The sequence below is a fragment of the Perna viridis genome, chromosome 1 (assembly GCF_037379345.1).
Source record: "Perna viridis isolate PV_CMFRI_1.1 ecotype Kerala chromosome 1, ASM3737934v1, whole genome shotgun sequence".
Lineage (NCBI taxonomy): Eukaryota > Metazoa > Mollusca > Bivalvia > Mytilida > Mytilidae > Perna > Perna viridis.
The window spans coordinates 5,069,803-5,089,026 of record NC_142445.1 but is presented as its reverse complement, the minus strand read 5'-3'; the positions used below and the strand labels follow the sequence as shown (position 1 = coordinate 5,089,026).

Sequence of the window (19,224 nt, the reverse complement as noted above, 5' to 3'; positions counted from 1 at the left end):
CGCTTACCCTACCGGTGCATCTGGTCCATGCTCCCAGTTTTAAGTGGAGTCCGAGTTACTCATTTGCTTTTGTTACTTTGTATGTATGATTTTAGTTACTTTATGTTCTTTGTTGTGTATGTCTGGTCTTTGTCCCTAGATTACATTCTTTTGATTACCGCTATAACCTTGATTCCCTTGATTACTCTTTCTCCCATTCATAGGCTTCATTTACAACGCACGAGCGCGTGATTAAAAATTTGTAATTTCCCGCCACGTGCCTTAATTTACGCCTTAATTTGCAGTAGAAAAGCTCCAAGTTCCTGAATTAAATCATTACTACCATTGCAGGCATTGGTTTATCCTATGACGATGTGTTTTTACTAGATGCACAAGAAGGAACATGATATAGTAAGCTAACCCCAGTTTTACATTGTATCTGTTGTAAAAAATGTCACTACAATAATCCAACGAAAGATCCAATACTTCCAACAACCGCACTAACTACTTCAAAAATTTCTACTGCCTTTGTTACGACATAGGATGCTACCCTTTCAATGCCACCCCTCACAATTGTATCTACTCCAAACGACTGTCTTTGAACATGATGTTCTTGTCCGTAGTCATGATGTGCATTTGCATTGAGCTTGGAAACCTTTTCTTGCAAGTAATTAACTTCCTCGTCCAGTTCTTTCTTTTCATTATTCACTGCGTCTATAGCTTTATAAATATTTGCCTGTTCAGCAATTATATCACGAATATTTTTTTATGAAGAGCCTGATCTTCTTGACACAGTAGCAGATTAGCTTCAGTTTCCTGGATTTTCTTCTCATTATCAAGGATTTTGTTCTCAAAACGTCTATTTATAGTTTTTTGTTTGTCTAAGTTTTGATTTACCTTTAAATTCAATACCTTAATATCCTTTGACACAGTATCAACTGCTTCTTTTGTGCTGTAATGTTGGTGATTGTATTCAGACAATTCATAGGCAACATCTTGAAATCTCTGCATAAATTTATCATTTACTACATTCTGATTGGCATTCGATTCAATCAAAGCTGCCTGCGTGGCTTGCAGTTTTTCAGTCATATCTAAAGTAAAGAAACTAATCTTTGAATCAGTTTTCTTTTTTTCCTTTACGTGATATGTATCGACTTCTCCGATTCTCTCGTCCATTCTCTCCAAATCGTTTGAAATTTTCATGATGCAATTTTCCAACTTTTGTACTTTTTCGTCCAGAACGTCTTTTTCAGTATGAAGTTGTTGTATCCTTATCTGCTGAACGGCCGTGGTAAATGTTAGTACAACGATGAAAACCAAAGAAATGTAACTAGCATTCTGATGATCAAGTCTTTTTAACAAAAGACAGACGAACAAAATTCCAATAGTGACGATTGTATGAGACAGTTCTTGTTCCATGTTTCTCACAACTTTAATCTACTTTCGAAATCAACCGTTTCTCGAAACACATATCCCATTATCTATAATAGTGTCATGTATTTTTGTACCTGTTTTCTACAAATAGAGAATGGGTTTAAAGAAAGTTTTTCGTTTGTACATTCGGTATTGCGACTTTGTCTTTTTAATAAAATATTAGATCTGTATTGAATTATGGTTTATTCATTATCACTTTTTGATCAAACGACAACAAATAGGTAAAAAGTGATTCACCACATATGTAAAATAAATTCTGGATCTTTACTCTCTTTACTTGATCAAATTAAACAAGCGAAGCCACAGTTATGAATATTCTGAGGCCTGATACTCCTACAACGTAAGAGGCTTTCGCTGGCCGGGGCATTCCTCATCGTATGATTAATCTAGTGTTGTAACTTAGTACACGATGTATAGCGTGGAATAATTTGGGTCACCTGTGGCTGTACTTTGCGCGTCGTTGTACAAATACGAGACAGTTCATCTAGGTGTTATTATGTATCATCTTTTTTATTTGCTTATAATGTAAGTTCAATGTTATGTGATGTTATAATTTTAATATATGTAGTATATCATGCCTTCACGGTCCTATTTATTCAATAACACTATAACAGTAAATTTGAAAAAGATAACACTTCCCGTAAATCCGTTACTCATTGACACCTTTTCTTTGAAAAATGTGTTAAATGACTAAAAGAACTGAGCTGATCTCCCGTTTACTTTTTTAATAAAACCCACTGATATATAATTTATGCACTTCGTACAACAGCCACTAAAATACAGACTTGACGCTTCAAATCGATCTGACGGACCTGCCCATGCGCAAATATGAGGCATTTCTGAATAAAACGCATTGGCATTTATACGCAGTTCGTACTAAATAGGGCTACACAAAGCGGGTGATAAGGTGGTGAATAAACTTCCATGGTTATTATTTTCAATAGCTAGGCAACATTTTTAACATAAATTATGCCTCTACTGTTGTAAGCGAGACCTTCTGATCTTATCAATAGATACCCCCGTGGTACCATCTCTCCATGTCAACAGGAAGAGAAGTAAAAGTAGTTATTCAATTAAAAGGGGTATAAATACGGGTCACGTAAGCTCCATATTTTTTTTATTTGGGTTTACATATCTTATTTGACATTGTTTTTAATGTCGAATGATTTGCCTTTAATATTTGTCGGAAAATTTTATACAAATATGCACTACATGCACTTTCATCAATATTTTTTCTATTAAATGAAAGACTTAGTACACGATGTATGGTAGTACGGGACAGTTCATCTTACTACCATACATCGTGTACTAAGTTACAGCCCTAGATTAATCTACGAGGAGGAATGACCCGGCCAGCGAAAGCTATATTTTTATATAGCCTAGCTGGCCGAGTGGTCTAGGGCGCTGGATTTAGTGCAGGCGGTGTTGCCATAGATGTCACAACGGTAGGAGATCGAGTCCCGCGGAGGGAACGACCAAAAATTTGCTTCACAAATTTGACAGTTCTAACATCGTTGGGAATTTTTCAGACCCTTCTATAAGTTTACGTTATCTTCCCTTTATCAATTTGATCCGATGGAGCAGTATAGCGAATAGAGTCGTCACATTCTGAGACGTTGTATAATATTGATTTGTTGTGACATGCATCATTAATTTGATCCTCTATCCTACATAATAACACCTATATGAACTGTCCCGTACTACCATACATCGTGCACTAAGTTACAGCCTTAGATTAATCCTACGAGGAGGAATGACCCGGCCAGCGAAAGCTATATTTTTATATAGCCTAGCTGGCCGAGTGGTCTAGGGCGCTGGACTTAGTGCAGGCGGTGTTGCCATGGATGTCACAACGGTACGAGTTCGAGTCCCGCGGAGGGAACGACCAAAAATTTGCTTCGCACATCTGACAGTTCTAACATCGTTGGGAATTTTTCAGACCCTTTTATATATATATATATATATATATATATTATTTATATTATATTATACAATCTTTAAAAATGATTCAACTGATATTATTATTGTTTGTTTGTTTTTGTTTTTGTTTGTTTTTTTGTTTTTGTTTTTTGTTTTTTGTTTGTTTGTTTTTTTTTTTGTTTGTTTGTTTATTTGTTTGTATGCCATAACCAATGTCAGATCTAGATAGAGAGATCAAAAAGTGATTTTTAGACTATAATTGGACTATATCTTAAGCCGTAATGCACGAAATCAGCACAATTTTCCAACACGAGTCATTACTCTCAGACCCCTGGATCCACTCATGTTATCTCGCCTTAAAATAAAAAAGAATCTAAAAATCTATTATACTTACTTAACTATTTTATCTTATTCTCTCTTTTTTTCTTTTTTTTTTTTCGGGTGTTTTTTATAATTTCATTTTGCTTTCTTTTTATTTGAGTTTGATATATATCATTTCAATTGAAGTTTAAGTAATTAAATAAAAGAGTAATCAAGGGAACCAAGGTTATAGCGGTAATCAAAAGAATGTAATCCAGGGACAAAGACCAGACATGGAAAACAGACATACACAACAAAGAACATAAAGTAACTAAAATCATACATACAAAGTAACAAAAGCAAATAAGCAATTCGGACTCCACTAAAAACTGGGAGCATGGAACAGGTGCACCGGTAGGGTAGGCGTCCTCTGCTTTTCTAGAAACACCTGCGAGTTGCTCATAAAAAGTCAAGTCCGGGTTAGACAAACGAGGAAAGGAAAACTATGACCCGTTGAATAAATCAGTTTTCATGGTACAGATGGATACACCATAACGATCCACGATTTCATGATGACGAACATAAATCTTCTGTAGTGATGACTTCAATCTTGTAGTAACATATCCCTGTTCCAGAAGCCTATTTGTTAGAGTTCTAGCGCGATACAAAAAGTCTGCGTAGTTTCGGCAAGCTCTGGCATAACGTATGATTTGTGATATGAACACTCCATATACAGGTGCTGAAGGGATGTGGCCACAGATGAAAGGAAAGTTGACAATTCTGAATGAAAAGTCATCACGTTTGTCGTAAAGTTTGGTCAATAGTTTTCCTTTACCATCGATTTCTAAGTGTAGGTCAAGATATGAAGCCGACTTCACAGTGCCTGTAGTATCCTTTATCTCAAGTTCTTTTGGGTAGATGCGATGTATCAAAAAATAGAAATAAGTTTAATTAAATAAAAAAAATAGATTTTTCTATATTTTGCGAAACAAATGTGTAATTATCAAGATTTTACAGTGTGAAAAGTAATGAGTTATATTTACAAAATGGACAAAACTGTTGATTACAAAAGAACTAATGCCGTGTTATCACAAAAATACGCTGACAGTGTGCAAGCTTTTCTCGAAAGCCAATATTGATATGATCAGCATGAACCGGTTTGAACTGAAAAGTATGAAGTGAATGATACCTTCGTAGATTGAGTCTATCACTTCTTCATTATATGCGCTTTTCACCACAGGTACTTTGGGTCATGAGTTAGTTTCATTAAATTCAAGTTGTACTAAAATGCTTTTTTAACCATTTTTTACATTTAACATTTTACATTTTACTATCCATGGCATAGGAAATTGAGGTTATGAATTGTATTCATAAAATGGACAACTGTATTAAAATGGTGTTTTATCTGTTTTTTTTTTTTTTTTTTTTACATTTTACTATCCATTGCCATACAGGAAAAACCACAAGGGAAATAGGCCGTCATTTTGGATTTCACTATCTGCCAAAAAATAGAGTCAAATCCCTCGCTACATGCCTCATTCTTATTTTTAACGACAAAGGAATGATTTTTGTCTCGTTCACAATCACTGTCTTGGATTTCCTCACAGTGGTATATTTATTGTTCTTGTACATTGTACAAAGAAAAAAGTTTTCATAAATTCCGCCAAAACTTACTCCCTACCCTTAGAAACCTATCACTAACACCTACAGTATTTAGGTTCTAGGTTGCAGGTTTGCTGACTTATTGCTTGCCTGAATTTACAGAGATTATTAGGTTTAGAGTAAGTTATTTTGGTAGGATTTATGTAGATTGATTGTGTTGAACAAATGGAGGGTTGATTCTATGTTTCTCTTCACTGTCAAGTTACTGACTCCACTGTGAAGTAATAGTATTTAGTTATAGTGTGTGTGTACTACATGTTCTGATATTTCTTTTAAAATGAGTATGTGAACGTGCAAGCTTCACTTATACTCATATTCAAGTTTAGCTTTTCTATCCGAAAGGTAAGACATTGTCTGCTTTGATTTATTCTTTGTGTACATATTTGCATAATTATCCTTTTCTTTTTACATATCATATAAATATTAAGTGTTTCTATTGTGTTAATAAGATTGAATTTTGCAGAATTCTGTTTCAAGGTAACTGAGTTTGTTTGGATAAACATCTTGCTTATACATAGATAGTATTAGACCATCAACATGACTGAATGTGGAGTATCTAACGAAGACCTCGGAATGTTGCAAATGATTATAGAAGGAAATTACTCAAGATTTCCGGCTTTTCTGGCAGTAAGGGCAAGAATGAAATATCGTTCGACTTGTTGCGGCATGAAATTGACTCACTAACTAATGTTGGATCATATGGACCAGACAACATCAATTATGCAGTAAGACAATTTTTAAAGGGAGAAGCTGGTATACTCTCAATGCATCTTAGCCCTAAAGTATCCTACACTGAAGTTATCCAGAAGCTAAATAGTATTTATGGTGTGGTTGAAAGTAAAGAAGAGTTGCTTGCTGAATTTTACAGAACCAAACAGAGAGCTGTTGAAACAATAACATCATGGAGTTGCAGATTAGTAGACATATTGGGCAAGGCAGCAGATGAGGGATTGGTTCAGCGACAAGAAATGGACAACATGCTAAGATCGATGCTTCGGACCAGTTTAAAGATACCACTAAAGGACATATCTGGCCATAAGTATGACACCATTGATACCTTTGATGAACTTAGAGTTTCATTGCGACAACTAGAGAAAGACCATGAAGAGAGGCATCGCAAACCAAAAGTATCCAAATCAGCCACAGGCCAACCTGAAGGGAAGTTTGTTTGTTTGTTTGTTTGTTTGTTTGTTGGGGTTTAACGTCCGAGCAGCAATATTTCAGCTATATTCAGACGATGGACATGAAAAGGATGATAAAATGAACATGAAATGGAAAAAAAGGATGGGACACAAGGATAATAGGGTCGACAAATTTTGATTGTCACTAGAAAAAGGGGGGTGGGTAATTTCGGGCAATTTAGCCTCCTGAAGGGAAGTCAGACTTAGATAAAGTTAAAGGACTGACCCAACAGCAATAACCTAGAATGAATTGATGGAAACTAGCAGCGATAGCCATTACAACAATCGATATAGAAACAATAGATACAACAACAACAACAACAGATACTTCAACACTCACAATAAAGGAAACAATAGAAGTAACAACAACTGAGGTAACAATGAGAGTAGACAATAGAAATCCAGCCAACAAGAGACCACCTCAAAAGATGACACTACTTCTTCACCATCTGAAACACCCAAAGCGGAAGTAGACTGCTATGATGCGGTCAGCGTGGACATATACTGAAAGGTTGCAGGGTGAATGTAAACGGAAGGAAGCCATAGAAACAGGACCGTCACTAGGCTTGTACAATGCAGCAGGTCCTACAAAGATGTCAAAGACTGTACCACCACCTGGATTATTTGGGAAGCCAACAGAGTGTAAAGTATTGCTGCATGGTAATCATGTAAAGGTACTACTAGATTCCGGATCTACTGTTTTCACTGTAAGCAGGGTATTTTTTTTCAACATCATATAAACTGGAAATTAAGACCCTTACAGATCTACTAGACATTGAGTGTGCTGGAAGGCAACAGCATCCGTACGATGGCTACATCAGAGCTGAACTGAAGAATGATACTATCTATTAATGTGTTATCCTTGTTGTTCAGACAGTACTCATAACAGCTACGTACCACTCCTACTTGAAACCAACATCTTGCAGAGCGTTATTGATGATCTGAAAGAACAGCATGGAGAAAAATTCCTACCGGATAGCCAAATATCAACACCATGGCACCTGACTCTGCGGTCAATCAACATTCGATAACGGGAACTAGCCAGAAACAACAACGCCCTAGCAGTTGTCAAGAATGCAGAGAAGTCAACACTTACCACAAAACCTAACATTACCTGCATCATACTTGAAAATACAGATAAAGAAATTCCGTAAAGTACCACAGCAGCAATGCTCCATCCTTTCAAACTTCAACCGAATTCCAGAGATTTAGACATTGGATCAGCACAAGAACAACGGAATAGTCAACTTATTGATAACCAATGTTACCACCAATACTGTCATCACACCATCTCGTGCAGTCCTGTGTGAACTTCAGCCTGTCAAGAACGACTATTATAGTTCCACATTCATCACCCGTTTCATCAGTTTTTTACCAAATTGAAATCACCAGAAGCGACCTTACAGATGATCAACTACAACATGGAATGATCTTGATTCATGCTTATGAGAACATTTTTGCTTAGATGACCAGGACATAGGAAACACCATTTTAAGCATGGGATTGATGTGATAGACGAAAGACCATTTAAGCAGATATTTCGGCGAATACCATATGCCATGTATGATGGAGTAAAAGAACATCTGCGTCAGCTCTTAGCATCCAGTACCATCAGGCCCTCATACAGTCCATGCAAAAAATGGGATTTTTGAATTTTCCGTAAAAAGTCAAATAAATTCTACAAGTTATTGCTCCAATGAAATGTCTCAATAACGGGTGATATAGTAGAAAATTCTTAAATTCTGTAAATTCCTATTTTTCCGATTTTATAGGTATTGTCACCCTAACAGGAAAACAAATAAGCGCCTGAATTGATTTAATATGTTTTGTACATCTTTATCTTAATTATGAATGCTTAAAGTATGAGTTCTACACTGTCGGTATGCTGTGAATGAGAAAATTGTTTGGGGTAATATTTTTACCATTTTTTGAACATTCTTTGTTAAAAATTAGATTTTCGTGGTTAATCTACGTAGAAAATAAAATTGTCTATCGAATGATACCAAATTTGAGACGTTTCAGTTGAGCAATAATTTATCTAACTTTTTACGGAAAATTCGAAAATCCCATTTTTTGCATTTTTTGGATTACTTTTGACTACGAAAATCAGCAAAATTCATCAAAAGAACCCAAGAAGTATATATTGTTATAATACTAAATAGAAAATACCAAATAAGCCATTTTTACTAAAGCATAAATACTCTAGGGGTTTTGACATTGCAAAATATGTCAATTTAAGCGATTTTCGGCGGGGAAGGGGGGCATTTTATTAATTTTAACACAAACCGGAAGTGTTACCGCAACTGTATTGGTATCATTTGAAAGCTGAGACATTAGGCTACCTGATAATAACTAAATATTATTAATTTGTTTACACATGCTATCCCAGGAAGGCTTAGACGATCAAACAATTGAAGCACAAAAATCTTGGCTTTTTGACCCAGTTGGGTACAAATACAAACTTATACCGAAAAAGAATCCGAGAATATTCTTTGGCGACAAATTGATTCCGTAATGGGAGATATAAAGGTACCTACATATCACCAAGAAGTTAATGAGTGGGGGGTGCACATTGGACCCTCTCAGCCCATGGACTGTTTGTGATTTCATTAAAATTTAAAATTTGGTAAGGCATATGATTTTAAATTGTTTGATTCGGGTAATATTGTTGTTTCCAGTAGTGTAAAAAAAGGTTGACTTATACAATGGATAATATTTTTTGTCCTTTTAACCATCCCTCAACCAGTTGAAACATATAGTATTTTTTTTGGGGGGGGGGGAGTGCTATGCCTTTTATATTCCTGAAAACCTAATCGAGCACCATGTACTAGTAACTCACTCAAATGATGGAGGATTATAGACCGAATCAATCAGAATTATAGCATTAAAAAGCTAATTTCCTAACAAAAATTATTATACCACGACTTTTTTCACGAATATTATCGTATGACGTTGATCGATCCTGATTTGTTCAGATGTTATTATTTGGCTTTAAAAACTGGAATGTTCTCATCACGTGGTTCTCATGGGATTTTACTACCATATACATGTCCATAGTTGAAATGTCTCTGCTTGCTAATAGTAAATTGACGAATGAAGATAAACAAGTACAAATCAAATCTCGGTGGATTTTTATATACAGTTTGTAATGTCATATGTTTTATGATTTAATTTTTTTTTTTAATTTGTCTATTTACGATGATTTTCCCGAATTATACTAACTTGCAATATGATGGGTACTGCTGTCTGAGCAGAACATGTTTACCCTTCTTGGACACATGATGTCACTACTGGTTTTTTGTGGATGTTTATATTGCTAGTGTTTTAGTTTTGTTGGTGTCCTCTAGTTTTCCCTATCTTCAGTTTTTATGTGTAATCTGTATTATTATTCGGTTTACTATATTGTGTATGAAGATGGTGTTTTGTTCCTAATCCATGTTTTTTTTTTATTTTGACGAATTTGAATTATCCCATTGCTAGAGCTTCGGTATTTTCTGTCAATATTTACCAAATACATTCACACAATTAACAAGATATCGTGATTATCATTTCACTGTTTACTTGAATTAAATAATCAATGGTGTGGCTGGTACTGTCAATTAACATTGTATTCTATTTGCAGCTGTAAGGTTTCAAAATCCTTTCTATATGAGAGGACATTAGTGATATGTAATTGACATTTATCTCATTTTCAAGTCCATCAGAATGAAGACCTTTTGCTGAAATGACATCAGTTATTAACAGATTGATTGATTGATTGATTGATTGTTGGGGTTGAACGCCCGAGCAGCAATATTTCAGCTATATTCAGGCGATGAACATGAAATGGATGATAACATGAACATGAAATAATGAAATGAAAAATGGGATTGGGCACAGGGAAAATGGGGGTCGACAAATTTTTATTGCCACTGGAAATAGGGAGAGATGGATAGGGTCGGGCAATTTAACCTCCTGTGGCGGAGCCCTATGGTTCTTACTCCAAAAGAATACCACAGAAGGGTTCTTTAACGTGCGAGAAACGTGACATCTTTCCCAACACGTTGCACCACTATGGTTTGCGGTCAGGTTTTCCGTATTATGGCCTGACGACCCCAGCATGTAACATGCCAGGGTTACCCCATTACATCACCTGGGGCACACAACCCAGTTGCTCTGTGCGCAGAGCGCCCTAGCTCCCGGCCAGGGTTCTGAGCACTATTTAGTCGCCTTGTACGACAAGCTTAGCGCTGTTGCGGGCCTATTCTTTTGACACCGGGACCCCCACGGGGTGTTATTAATAGAGATAAACAAAGGAAAGGGGAAATATTACGTTGGTAACCAGTGTAATCGTTTGTTATAATTCAATAGTAAAGGGTTAAACGCAATTAAAATCACCACAGCTTCAGGTTCTAGTCCGTATTGATGAAAGAAGGACATTTATAGAACCAATAAATTAAAACAAAACAAAAACGCAAATGACTAGCTTATTTCTTTCAGAATATCTCATCTTTTTTTTCACTTATTTATCTATTATATCTATTAATGAATTGTTTTTTGTTTTTTGTTTTGTTTTTTTTTTTTGCATAAGTACTTAATTACTATATGTAATATAATATGCCATATTCCAAAAAAGCTATAATCTATGACATTAAGTCATACTATTAAACATAATCTATAAAAAGTTATATACAGTTATTTACTAAACAGTATTTGCATACAGCATGATCTCATTTAAGTGAAATTCTATCGTCACTCACTCATTTAAAATATGATTATATTACAGTTCTTCTTTAGTACTTGCCATTTATCCGTATACCACCATTCCGAAATATGTCCAACCCCAATTTCTTATTTTGTATACAACACTCCCCAACTGATCGTAGAATGTTGCCCATACCATTGTAGGACTATACTATAAGTGGTATCCTGCTTTTGGGAATTCAACATTATGGTCTGTTCTGGAAAGACAGTATAAAAATACGGTCCAAATTCTTTTAAAAAAAAAATGATTATTCGTATTGAAGTTACCAAAAATTAAAAATTATATATTATATACATGTATAAAAATTCTGAATATTACATGCCAAAATCTGTATCACAAGGACTACCAACATGAGTCTCCTATATAAACCCAAGGTCCATCGGACCGCGGGGTGATATAGGTCTAGGGTTATTACAGATTTCGACATATGTTCATATATTTTAACTATATTCCAATTGTGTTTTGTGTAGAGGTGCTATATAGGTACGCGATATAGGTCTTGGGGTGTTATACGGGGTATTCTATATCGGTCTATGGTTGTGATATAAGATATGCGATAAAGGGTAAACAATCACTTATAAAGCATGTACAAAAAGGGTATATTTTAATTTAATTATATATAGATCGTCTTTAGTTTCCTCTTTTTATCATTTTGACGTACTTGAATTATTCCACGTCTGACGCTTCGGTATTTTATTCCGGATATTTACCCAATAAGTTCACGCAATCAACAAGATATCGTGAATATCATTTTATTGTTTTCAAAAAGGAAACAATCGATGGCATGACTGACATTTTCACTGAACATTGTTCTTTTTGAAGCTGTAGGATTGTCAACCAGTAGTCAAATGTCGCATATTTATTTTGTGTAACAAAAGTAACCCACATACTTCATGAAAATTATTAACTTCGAGCAATGCAAGCTCTATTCTAAATGAGAGGAATTTAGTTAATATATATCATTGATTGTAATGTCTTACATTTTCAGACCCCTCTGAATGAAGAGCACTTGTTGAAATAATATCAGTTATCAATTGAATTTAACAAAGGAGAAAAGTATTAGTTAATCGCCAGTGAAATGGTTTGCAATCATTCAATATTAAAATGTCAAGCAAAACAAAAATCACCACTTTTTATTAACCTACTATATGTATGAATATTTATGTTTGAATTGATAAAGCCAGGAAACTAAGTTTTACTATTTAACAAAACCCATAATCATTTATATACAGTTATTTACTAAACAGCAATAAATTCTTAACTATATAGTATGATCTCATTAAAGTGGAAGAGGAAGTCTATCTTCACTCAATCATTTAAAATAAAATCACATCATGGTCCTTTAGTACTTTCCTGTCACCCCTATATAACCATTCCGAAAAGAAATGTATCTTATCCCAATTTTTCATTTTGTACTGATTTATTCAACGGGTCATAGTTTTTCTTTCCTCGTTTGTCTACCCCGGACTTGACTTTTTATGAGCAACTCGGCGGGTGTTTATATAAAAGCAGAGGACGCCTACCCTACCGGTGCACCTGGTATATGCTCCCAGTTTTTAGTGGAGTCCGAGTTGCTCATTTGCTTTTGTTTCTTTGTATGTATGATTTTAGTTACTTTATGTTCTTTGTTGTGTATGTCTGTTTTCCATGTCTGGTCTTTGTCCCTGGATTACATTCTTCTGATTACCTCTATAACCTTGGTTCTCTTGATTACTCTTTCAAAATAAATTACAAAAATGTATTCGTATTAAAGACAATAAAATTCAAACGTATTACATCTTAAATATAAATGGCAATATCAATATAGTTTTAGCTAAGTATTACATAATTCCAAAATAGACTCACAATAATAACATATAAAGATTAAAAAAAATAATTGAATTTCAAAATGAGAACACTATCATAATTAAAATCGATATGGAATTACGTACTTATACATTCCACAGAATCAGTAACTATATTGATATTCATGAGCCGATCACATTGTTCAAGCTATTTAGTAAGATTCTGTCACACAGTAATAAGATACCAAACAGAAAAAGAGCACGCGACCTGAGACATGACGTTCGAAAACAGTTCGACGATCTTAATGAATTTAAACAACTCGGACTTTTATTTCGGAAAATATGAATTCTTAACAGATTCTCCAGGATTGGCTATTAGTTGTATCATTTTGTTAGCTACCGCATCTTTGGTTGGTACTTGTGGAAATATTCTTATCATATATGTTATTGCCAAGACGAAAGAATTACGACAGACTCAGTCAATATTTATTGTAAATCTGGCTATGTCGGATATGTATGTTACAATGATAGCTGACCCCATGAGTATATTAGGTAAGTTTACTGTATTGTTTCTGCAAAAAAGACAATATTTCACACTTATTATCATAAGTGTTTCTCGTTATTCAAGACGTTTAAAGTATGCATGTATATAATTTCTATTGTAACCATGAACATATATTGGTATGGTTTATATTATGTATACTCAAGTGATGAGTAACAATGAGTAAGTGGTGTTTCGGACCACAGGATTTTCGTAAAATATATGCTACCTTCAAATTCATTTTTATCGTAATATTACAAATAACTGCCGTAATATTTAGAAATACAAGCAATCTAGCTGATAACGTTTACTATGAGTGTATGGAGACTTCCTACAACACTGCATATCCATTGTCATAGTTAATTTCCGAAAATTTGTCATATATTACGATATCCTGTGTTGAAAGCATTTGTATATGAAATATTTAGAAGATAGCATGAAAAACACTATAAGGCTTTTACAAATTTCTCCATTCTGAATTAGTATTTCAACGTTTCACTGTTTAGTCTATTATCTATTTAAGAAATTGAGCATGGTAAGATGATATTATGCTATCAATAAACCATTTCAAAAGCCTTATAACCGTTTTTATTTTTCAGGTACGCAACATTTTTTCGTTATATACGTTTGAATTAAAAATAAAGTTCTTTCGAACTTTCAACTACAATGATATCATAAAGTAGTATCAATACCGAAGATACAAGGTTTTGAAATCAAACATTTCTACGGACCTTAAGATATTTTTTTCTTGAAAATGATTTATAATTATGATAAAAAAGAGAAAAGAGATATTGCTCTTCAAATGTCTTATTAACCACCTAAAGCACATTTCGAATTTAAACAATAATATTTTCCTGAGTTATACGTTTTATACAAACGTAGTGTGTAGCATTATAGTTACATACTAATCAGCAAATGAGTTCATTGTCCTTCATTTCAGGAGTTCATCTCAAAATTTGCTTCAAAACTGATGCAGTACTTACATACATGTATCTGAAAAAAATATACATAAGATGTGTTCATATTCTTCATCGAACGATGGTTTCTTTCTTAAGATTCTAATTTTAGTCCTTAATAGCTATGAAACAATATTGCAATATTGTGAAAAAAAACTGCTTCTCCGTCTGTTCCTCCTTAGTTAGTCACACCACATAACTACATGCACAGGTAAACATTTTGTCTTTCGAAATTGAAATAAATATTGAATAAAATCAGAATATCCTGATAGTAAAACTGAACATATAATGACACGAGGAAATTAAGATTATAACAATGCCATCAATTTTCTCGGCATTTATTTGTAACCTATAATGAATTGTTCAGGTTCAAGATATTTTACGACAGTTTTTGACATCCAGAGCGGAACATGTGCCATAACATATGTCATAAAAGCGAGAAAAGCAAATTCCATCTTATATATCTTGTAAAACCTCACAATTACGAAAAATAATACGAGACAGGTTAAACCTGCAATTCTCCTGACAAAACATAAATTCATACTCCTTTTATTTTGTCATCCCCGTTATACTATTCTATATCTTGACTTTTTACAAGCATTTGGCAGGTGTATTTAGAAACACTTATTTACCCTACCGATGCAGCTGGTCCATGCTCCAGTTTTTATTGGAGTCCGAGTTCCCTTGATTAATCTCTCTCTCTCTCTCTCTCTCTCTCTCTCTCTCTCTCTCTCTCTCTCAGTACTGTTATGGTCCAAAATTTCTTTAGGTAGAATAATCCAGCATCCAGAAGGAATTATGGTAAGACTTATAACGTCATTTTTGTAAAGGTTTGGGCGCCGTACTGTTGACTGGTCTTGGATAAAGCTATGATTCTGGTTTAGTTCTTAATTGCATTTTGGGTGCACTATACTGTTACCTTAAGGGGCATTGTTTCGCGAACAAAGTTGACCCGGTCTAACTTTGTAAACTTATAATTAAAAGTTGAAATTTGGTGTGATATATTGTTTAAATGTAGTTAAGCATATATACATAGACAGATGTAATATATTCTGGTAAACAGGTGTGATTTAAATGAGATAAAAAATGAATGGAAAAGGGTGTTATTGTTTTTACCTCTTTTCCACATCCTCCTGGCATGCTTTCATTCTGTGCTACTTTCTAAATGCTTAATATTTTATGAAACATAGTATTTGGCTGTTTGTCTTGGAAAGGCACACCCTTAAACTCTTTTACAGTATATTACCGTGACTACTGGATTTAATGACAATAATCGCTAATTTACTAACTTTAATCTCAACACACTAAGGATTAAAAAAATATGTACTTTTTATGGAAAAAGAACATGAGCCTCCTGTGTGGACTGCCTCAACAAACTTTATTTCAACAAAATGAGACCAAATTTATCAGAGTTGACCTAACCGTATAGCACTACCTTACAGTATCCCTAACAGTATAAAAATATAAATATATATAATTTGCAATGAGTCTATTTTTAAGTTCCTGAATGATGGTGCAAACAGGATCTTGATACTAGTTCTGAACATAAAAATAGTTCAGTTCTAATTTCAGTTTACTTCAAAATGTGGTTCGTATTTATTCAGATAATCTTAAAAGTATTATTAGAAAACAAACTGATAGAAAAACTTTTTAGTCAAATATGTGTCCTTGTAAGATACATAAGTTACATACACTGTAAATAATCCTTTTGTTTGTTCAAAGATTATAAAAAAAAATACAGAGAAATTTATATTTTCACATCATAATATGAATCTTTTTTATGGATTTTATTTCTTCGTTACATGACATTATTTGTAATATGTTTTAAATATCTGACGCACGTTATCAATGAACTAGTGTGAAACACCGTGTTTGTCTTAAATCAATTTAAAAATCAGAAGGCAATACTGATAAGCATCAGACAAATACACATGTTCTTTAGAACCACAACATTTCTTGATTTGGTGCATGTAAACCAAGCAAAACATAACTAAAAACAACGTTGATATTTGGTACATAGTCCTGTTGTAAGAAACCAGAGAAAGTTTACGACAGACGACAAAAGAGGCAAAGTGATAGCAATAGCTCACATGGAACTTTGGTCCATGTGATCTAAAAAAAAACATATCTGTAAAGAAATTAAATCATTACAGCCACGTGAGATGTGCATGCAAACAATAAATCAACTCTCTTAGAACAGTAACTCCTTTTTAAAAGTAATTTGCGAATACATGCTAGATCTATAATTATTTGCTCTTCATGAAAAACAAGTGCTTTCAGGTCATAAAGATTATGAAGTAATCAATAATGGAAATGAAAACATCTAGAATGCCAAAATCTGCAATATTTAACTGCTACTATAACCATAATTCTTTTTTTTTTCAGGCAAAGTGCAAGGGCGTTCATTTTTTGATGATAACTCTACTTTGTGCTCAATAGTTGGGAAGTTGTGTACCATTTCCTGTATAAGTTCTCTTGGATCTATATCCTTCCTCAGTTTCAATAGATATGTTTACATCTGCCATAACACTTTCTATCATAAGATATTTAACCGTCGCAATGCTATTACCATGTGCTTGACACTTTACCTCATCGGGACATTTTTGGTTTTGATGAACACAGCTGGGGTCGGTGGTCACGGATTCGATGATAAAAGTTTAGAGTGTATATGGGACAGAATGGCGACATACAGCTTTACAGTGGTGTTTTCAGTATGTCTTGTTTGGCTTCCTGTTATTGTTGTTGGTGTTTCGTATTTATCTCTATTTCTCCATGTTCGTCGGAAAAGAAAACAAATAATGAGCAGAGAAGTCACCGACCAATCAAAGAGCAAACCTTTGAAACTTGCAAAGACAATATTTATTGTTTACGTTATATTTTCATTGTGCTGGATACCGTTCGCCATTTTACTAGTAGCAGATGTTTACGACTCATTCTCTAACGAAGTTCATTTAAGTATTACCGTGTTTGCTCATTTGCATCCATCAATTAATTGGCTTATTTACTACACGACAAACGGTAACTTCAAAGCCGGTTGCAAAAAAATATTTCAAACGCATTACAGCGAATTTACTCCAAGTCAACGACCAACTACCAGTAATCAAGTAGGGGGAAAGACTCCTGTTATTGCACTTAGACAAATGACATATGCTTGATTTGACAAAAAACTTTGATTGATTAATTGCGTTGCAGTAATATTTTTGTGGGTATCTAGGCGTTTCCTATATTAATGTAACAGCAGGAAAACACGACAAGTCAAGGGTTTTACTGCAATGGACTAGAGTTTAGTGATTGGCTAGATGTCATTTTTAATGTCGTTTCGGCAACCAGGGCAATTTTCACCTCAGAAACATTTATCTTGAGTTAAAAATAGCTTTTTTTTTATTTTTTAATACAACCAATCTTAAACAACCCCTTTTATAAATGACAGAATTGTACGTTTTGGCAGTTGTGACGACCACAGACATTCAAATTTCAGGAAACTTAATAAATTAGGTTGGGTTTTCATTGTTTTGGAACTACATTCTTATGTTAAGTTAATTACAAATTTTGTAAGCTAAATCATTATTTCGTATGATAAAAAAAATGATAAGTTAAAATCATGCCTTCAATATAAACATTTTTGATATTGTACTCTACATTCAAATGAATGTCAAGGACAGAAGTGCGAATTAACCTTCTACGCACAACCTGTCAATGATTTTTTGGAAATTGATAAAAAAAAATAATAATTGTAGAGCCTATCCTGTAATATCATGCTGAATTTTAACTATTTGTAGCACCTTTAATGGTTTGTCATATTTTTTTTCTGATTACACGAGTTTTACAGCTTTTTATGTCTTATCTTTTTAATGTATCAAATGAAGATTTATACATCGCTATTTCGTTATAAAAGCAATCTAGCAAAAAAAAACCAACACTAACAGAGTGTTGTGTGATTTAAGATTAAAATTTACTAAGATTTAATTCATTTTATGCAATGGGTACTGGATACATAATATATATATCTAACCTCTCAGAATGTGACGATTCTATTCGCTACACTGCTCCATCGGATCAAATTGATACAGGGAAGATGATAGAAACTTATTAGATCAAATGGAGCAGTGTAGCGAATAGAGTCTGAGACGTTTGTATAATATTGATTTGTTGTGACATGCATCATTAATTTGATTCTATCCTACATAGTAACACCTAGATGAACTGTCCCGTACCACCATGCTTCGTGTACTAAGTTACATCCCTAGATTAATCATACGGGGAGGAATGACGTCTAAATATGTTTAACATCACATAGAGATGGTAAAATTTACATTTAATATTTCGGATAACCGATATCCTTCTTCAGCATAAAACTAATAAAGTTCAAGATCAAAACATAGACCCAGAAGCTGAATCACGTACGCTGTGGGCGATTGTACCTTTATCAAAGTCACACATAAGCAAATGGTAAGGAATCTGAATGAAAATAACAAAGGAGGTGTTTTTATCAAAATTAAGAAATGAATTAACTGTGGAAAACAATTCAGAAACAAGTCAAAATATAGTAGTACGGCGTTTTGACATATAGCATGTAGTGCTGTACCAGCCTTAGACCAAGACCTAAAAATGAATTATTTTTTTCTCGTTTATTCCATCTGGAGAATTTGTAATTTTTTCATCCAAAAGCTTTCCCGAGACACTCTTTATATTTTGACCAGTTTTTAGTATGTTCTATGATCGA

The 19,224-nt window shown here is 33.9% G+C and overlaps 1 protein-coding gene across 1 annotated transcript; it reads left to right on the top strand.

Moving 5' to 3' along the window:
• Positions 1-13,161: 13,161 nt before the first annotated feature.
• Positions 13,162-18,279, top strand: LOC148626963 (melatonin receptor type 1B-A-like). Its single transcript, XM_088564641.1, has 2 exons — positions 13,162-13,556; positions 16,887-18,279. Exons 1-2 carry the CDS (start codon positions 13,280-13,282, stop codon positions 17,654-17,656), a joined length of 1,047 nt encoding a protein of 348 aa, XP_088420767.1. The 5' UTR covers positions 13,162-13,279; the 3' UTR covers positions 17,657-18,279.
• The last annotated feature ends 945 nt before the right edge of the window (positions 18,280-19,224 follow it).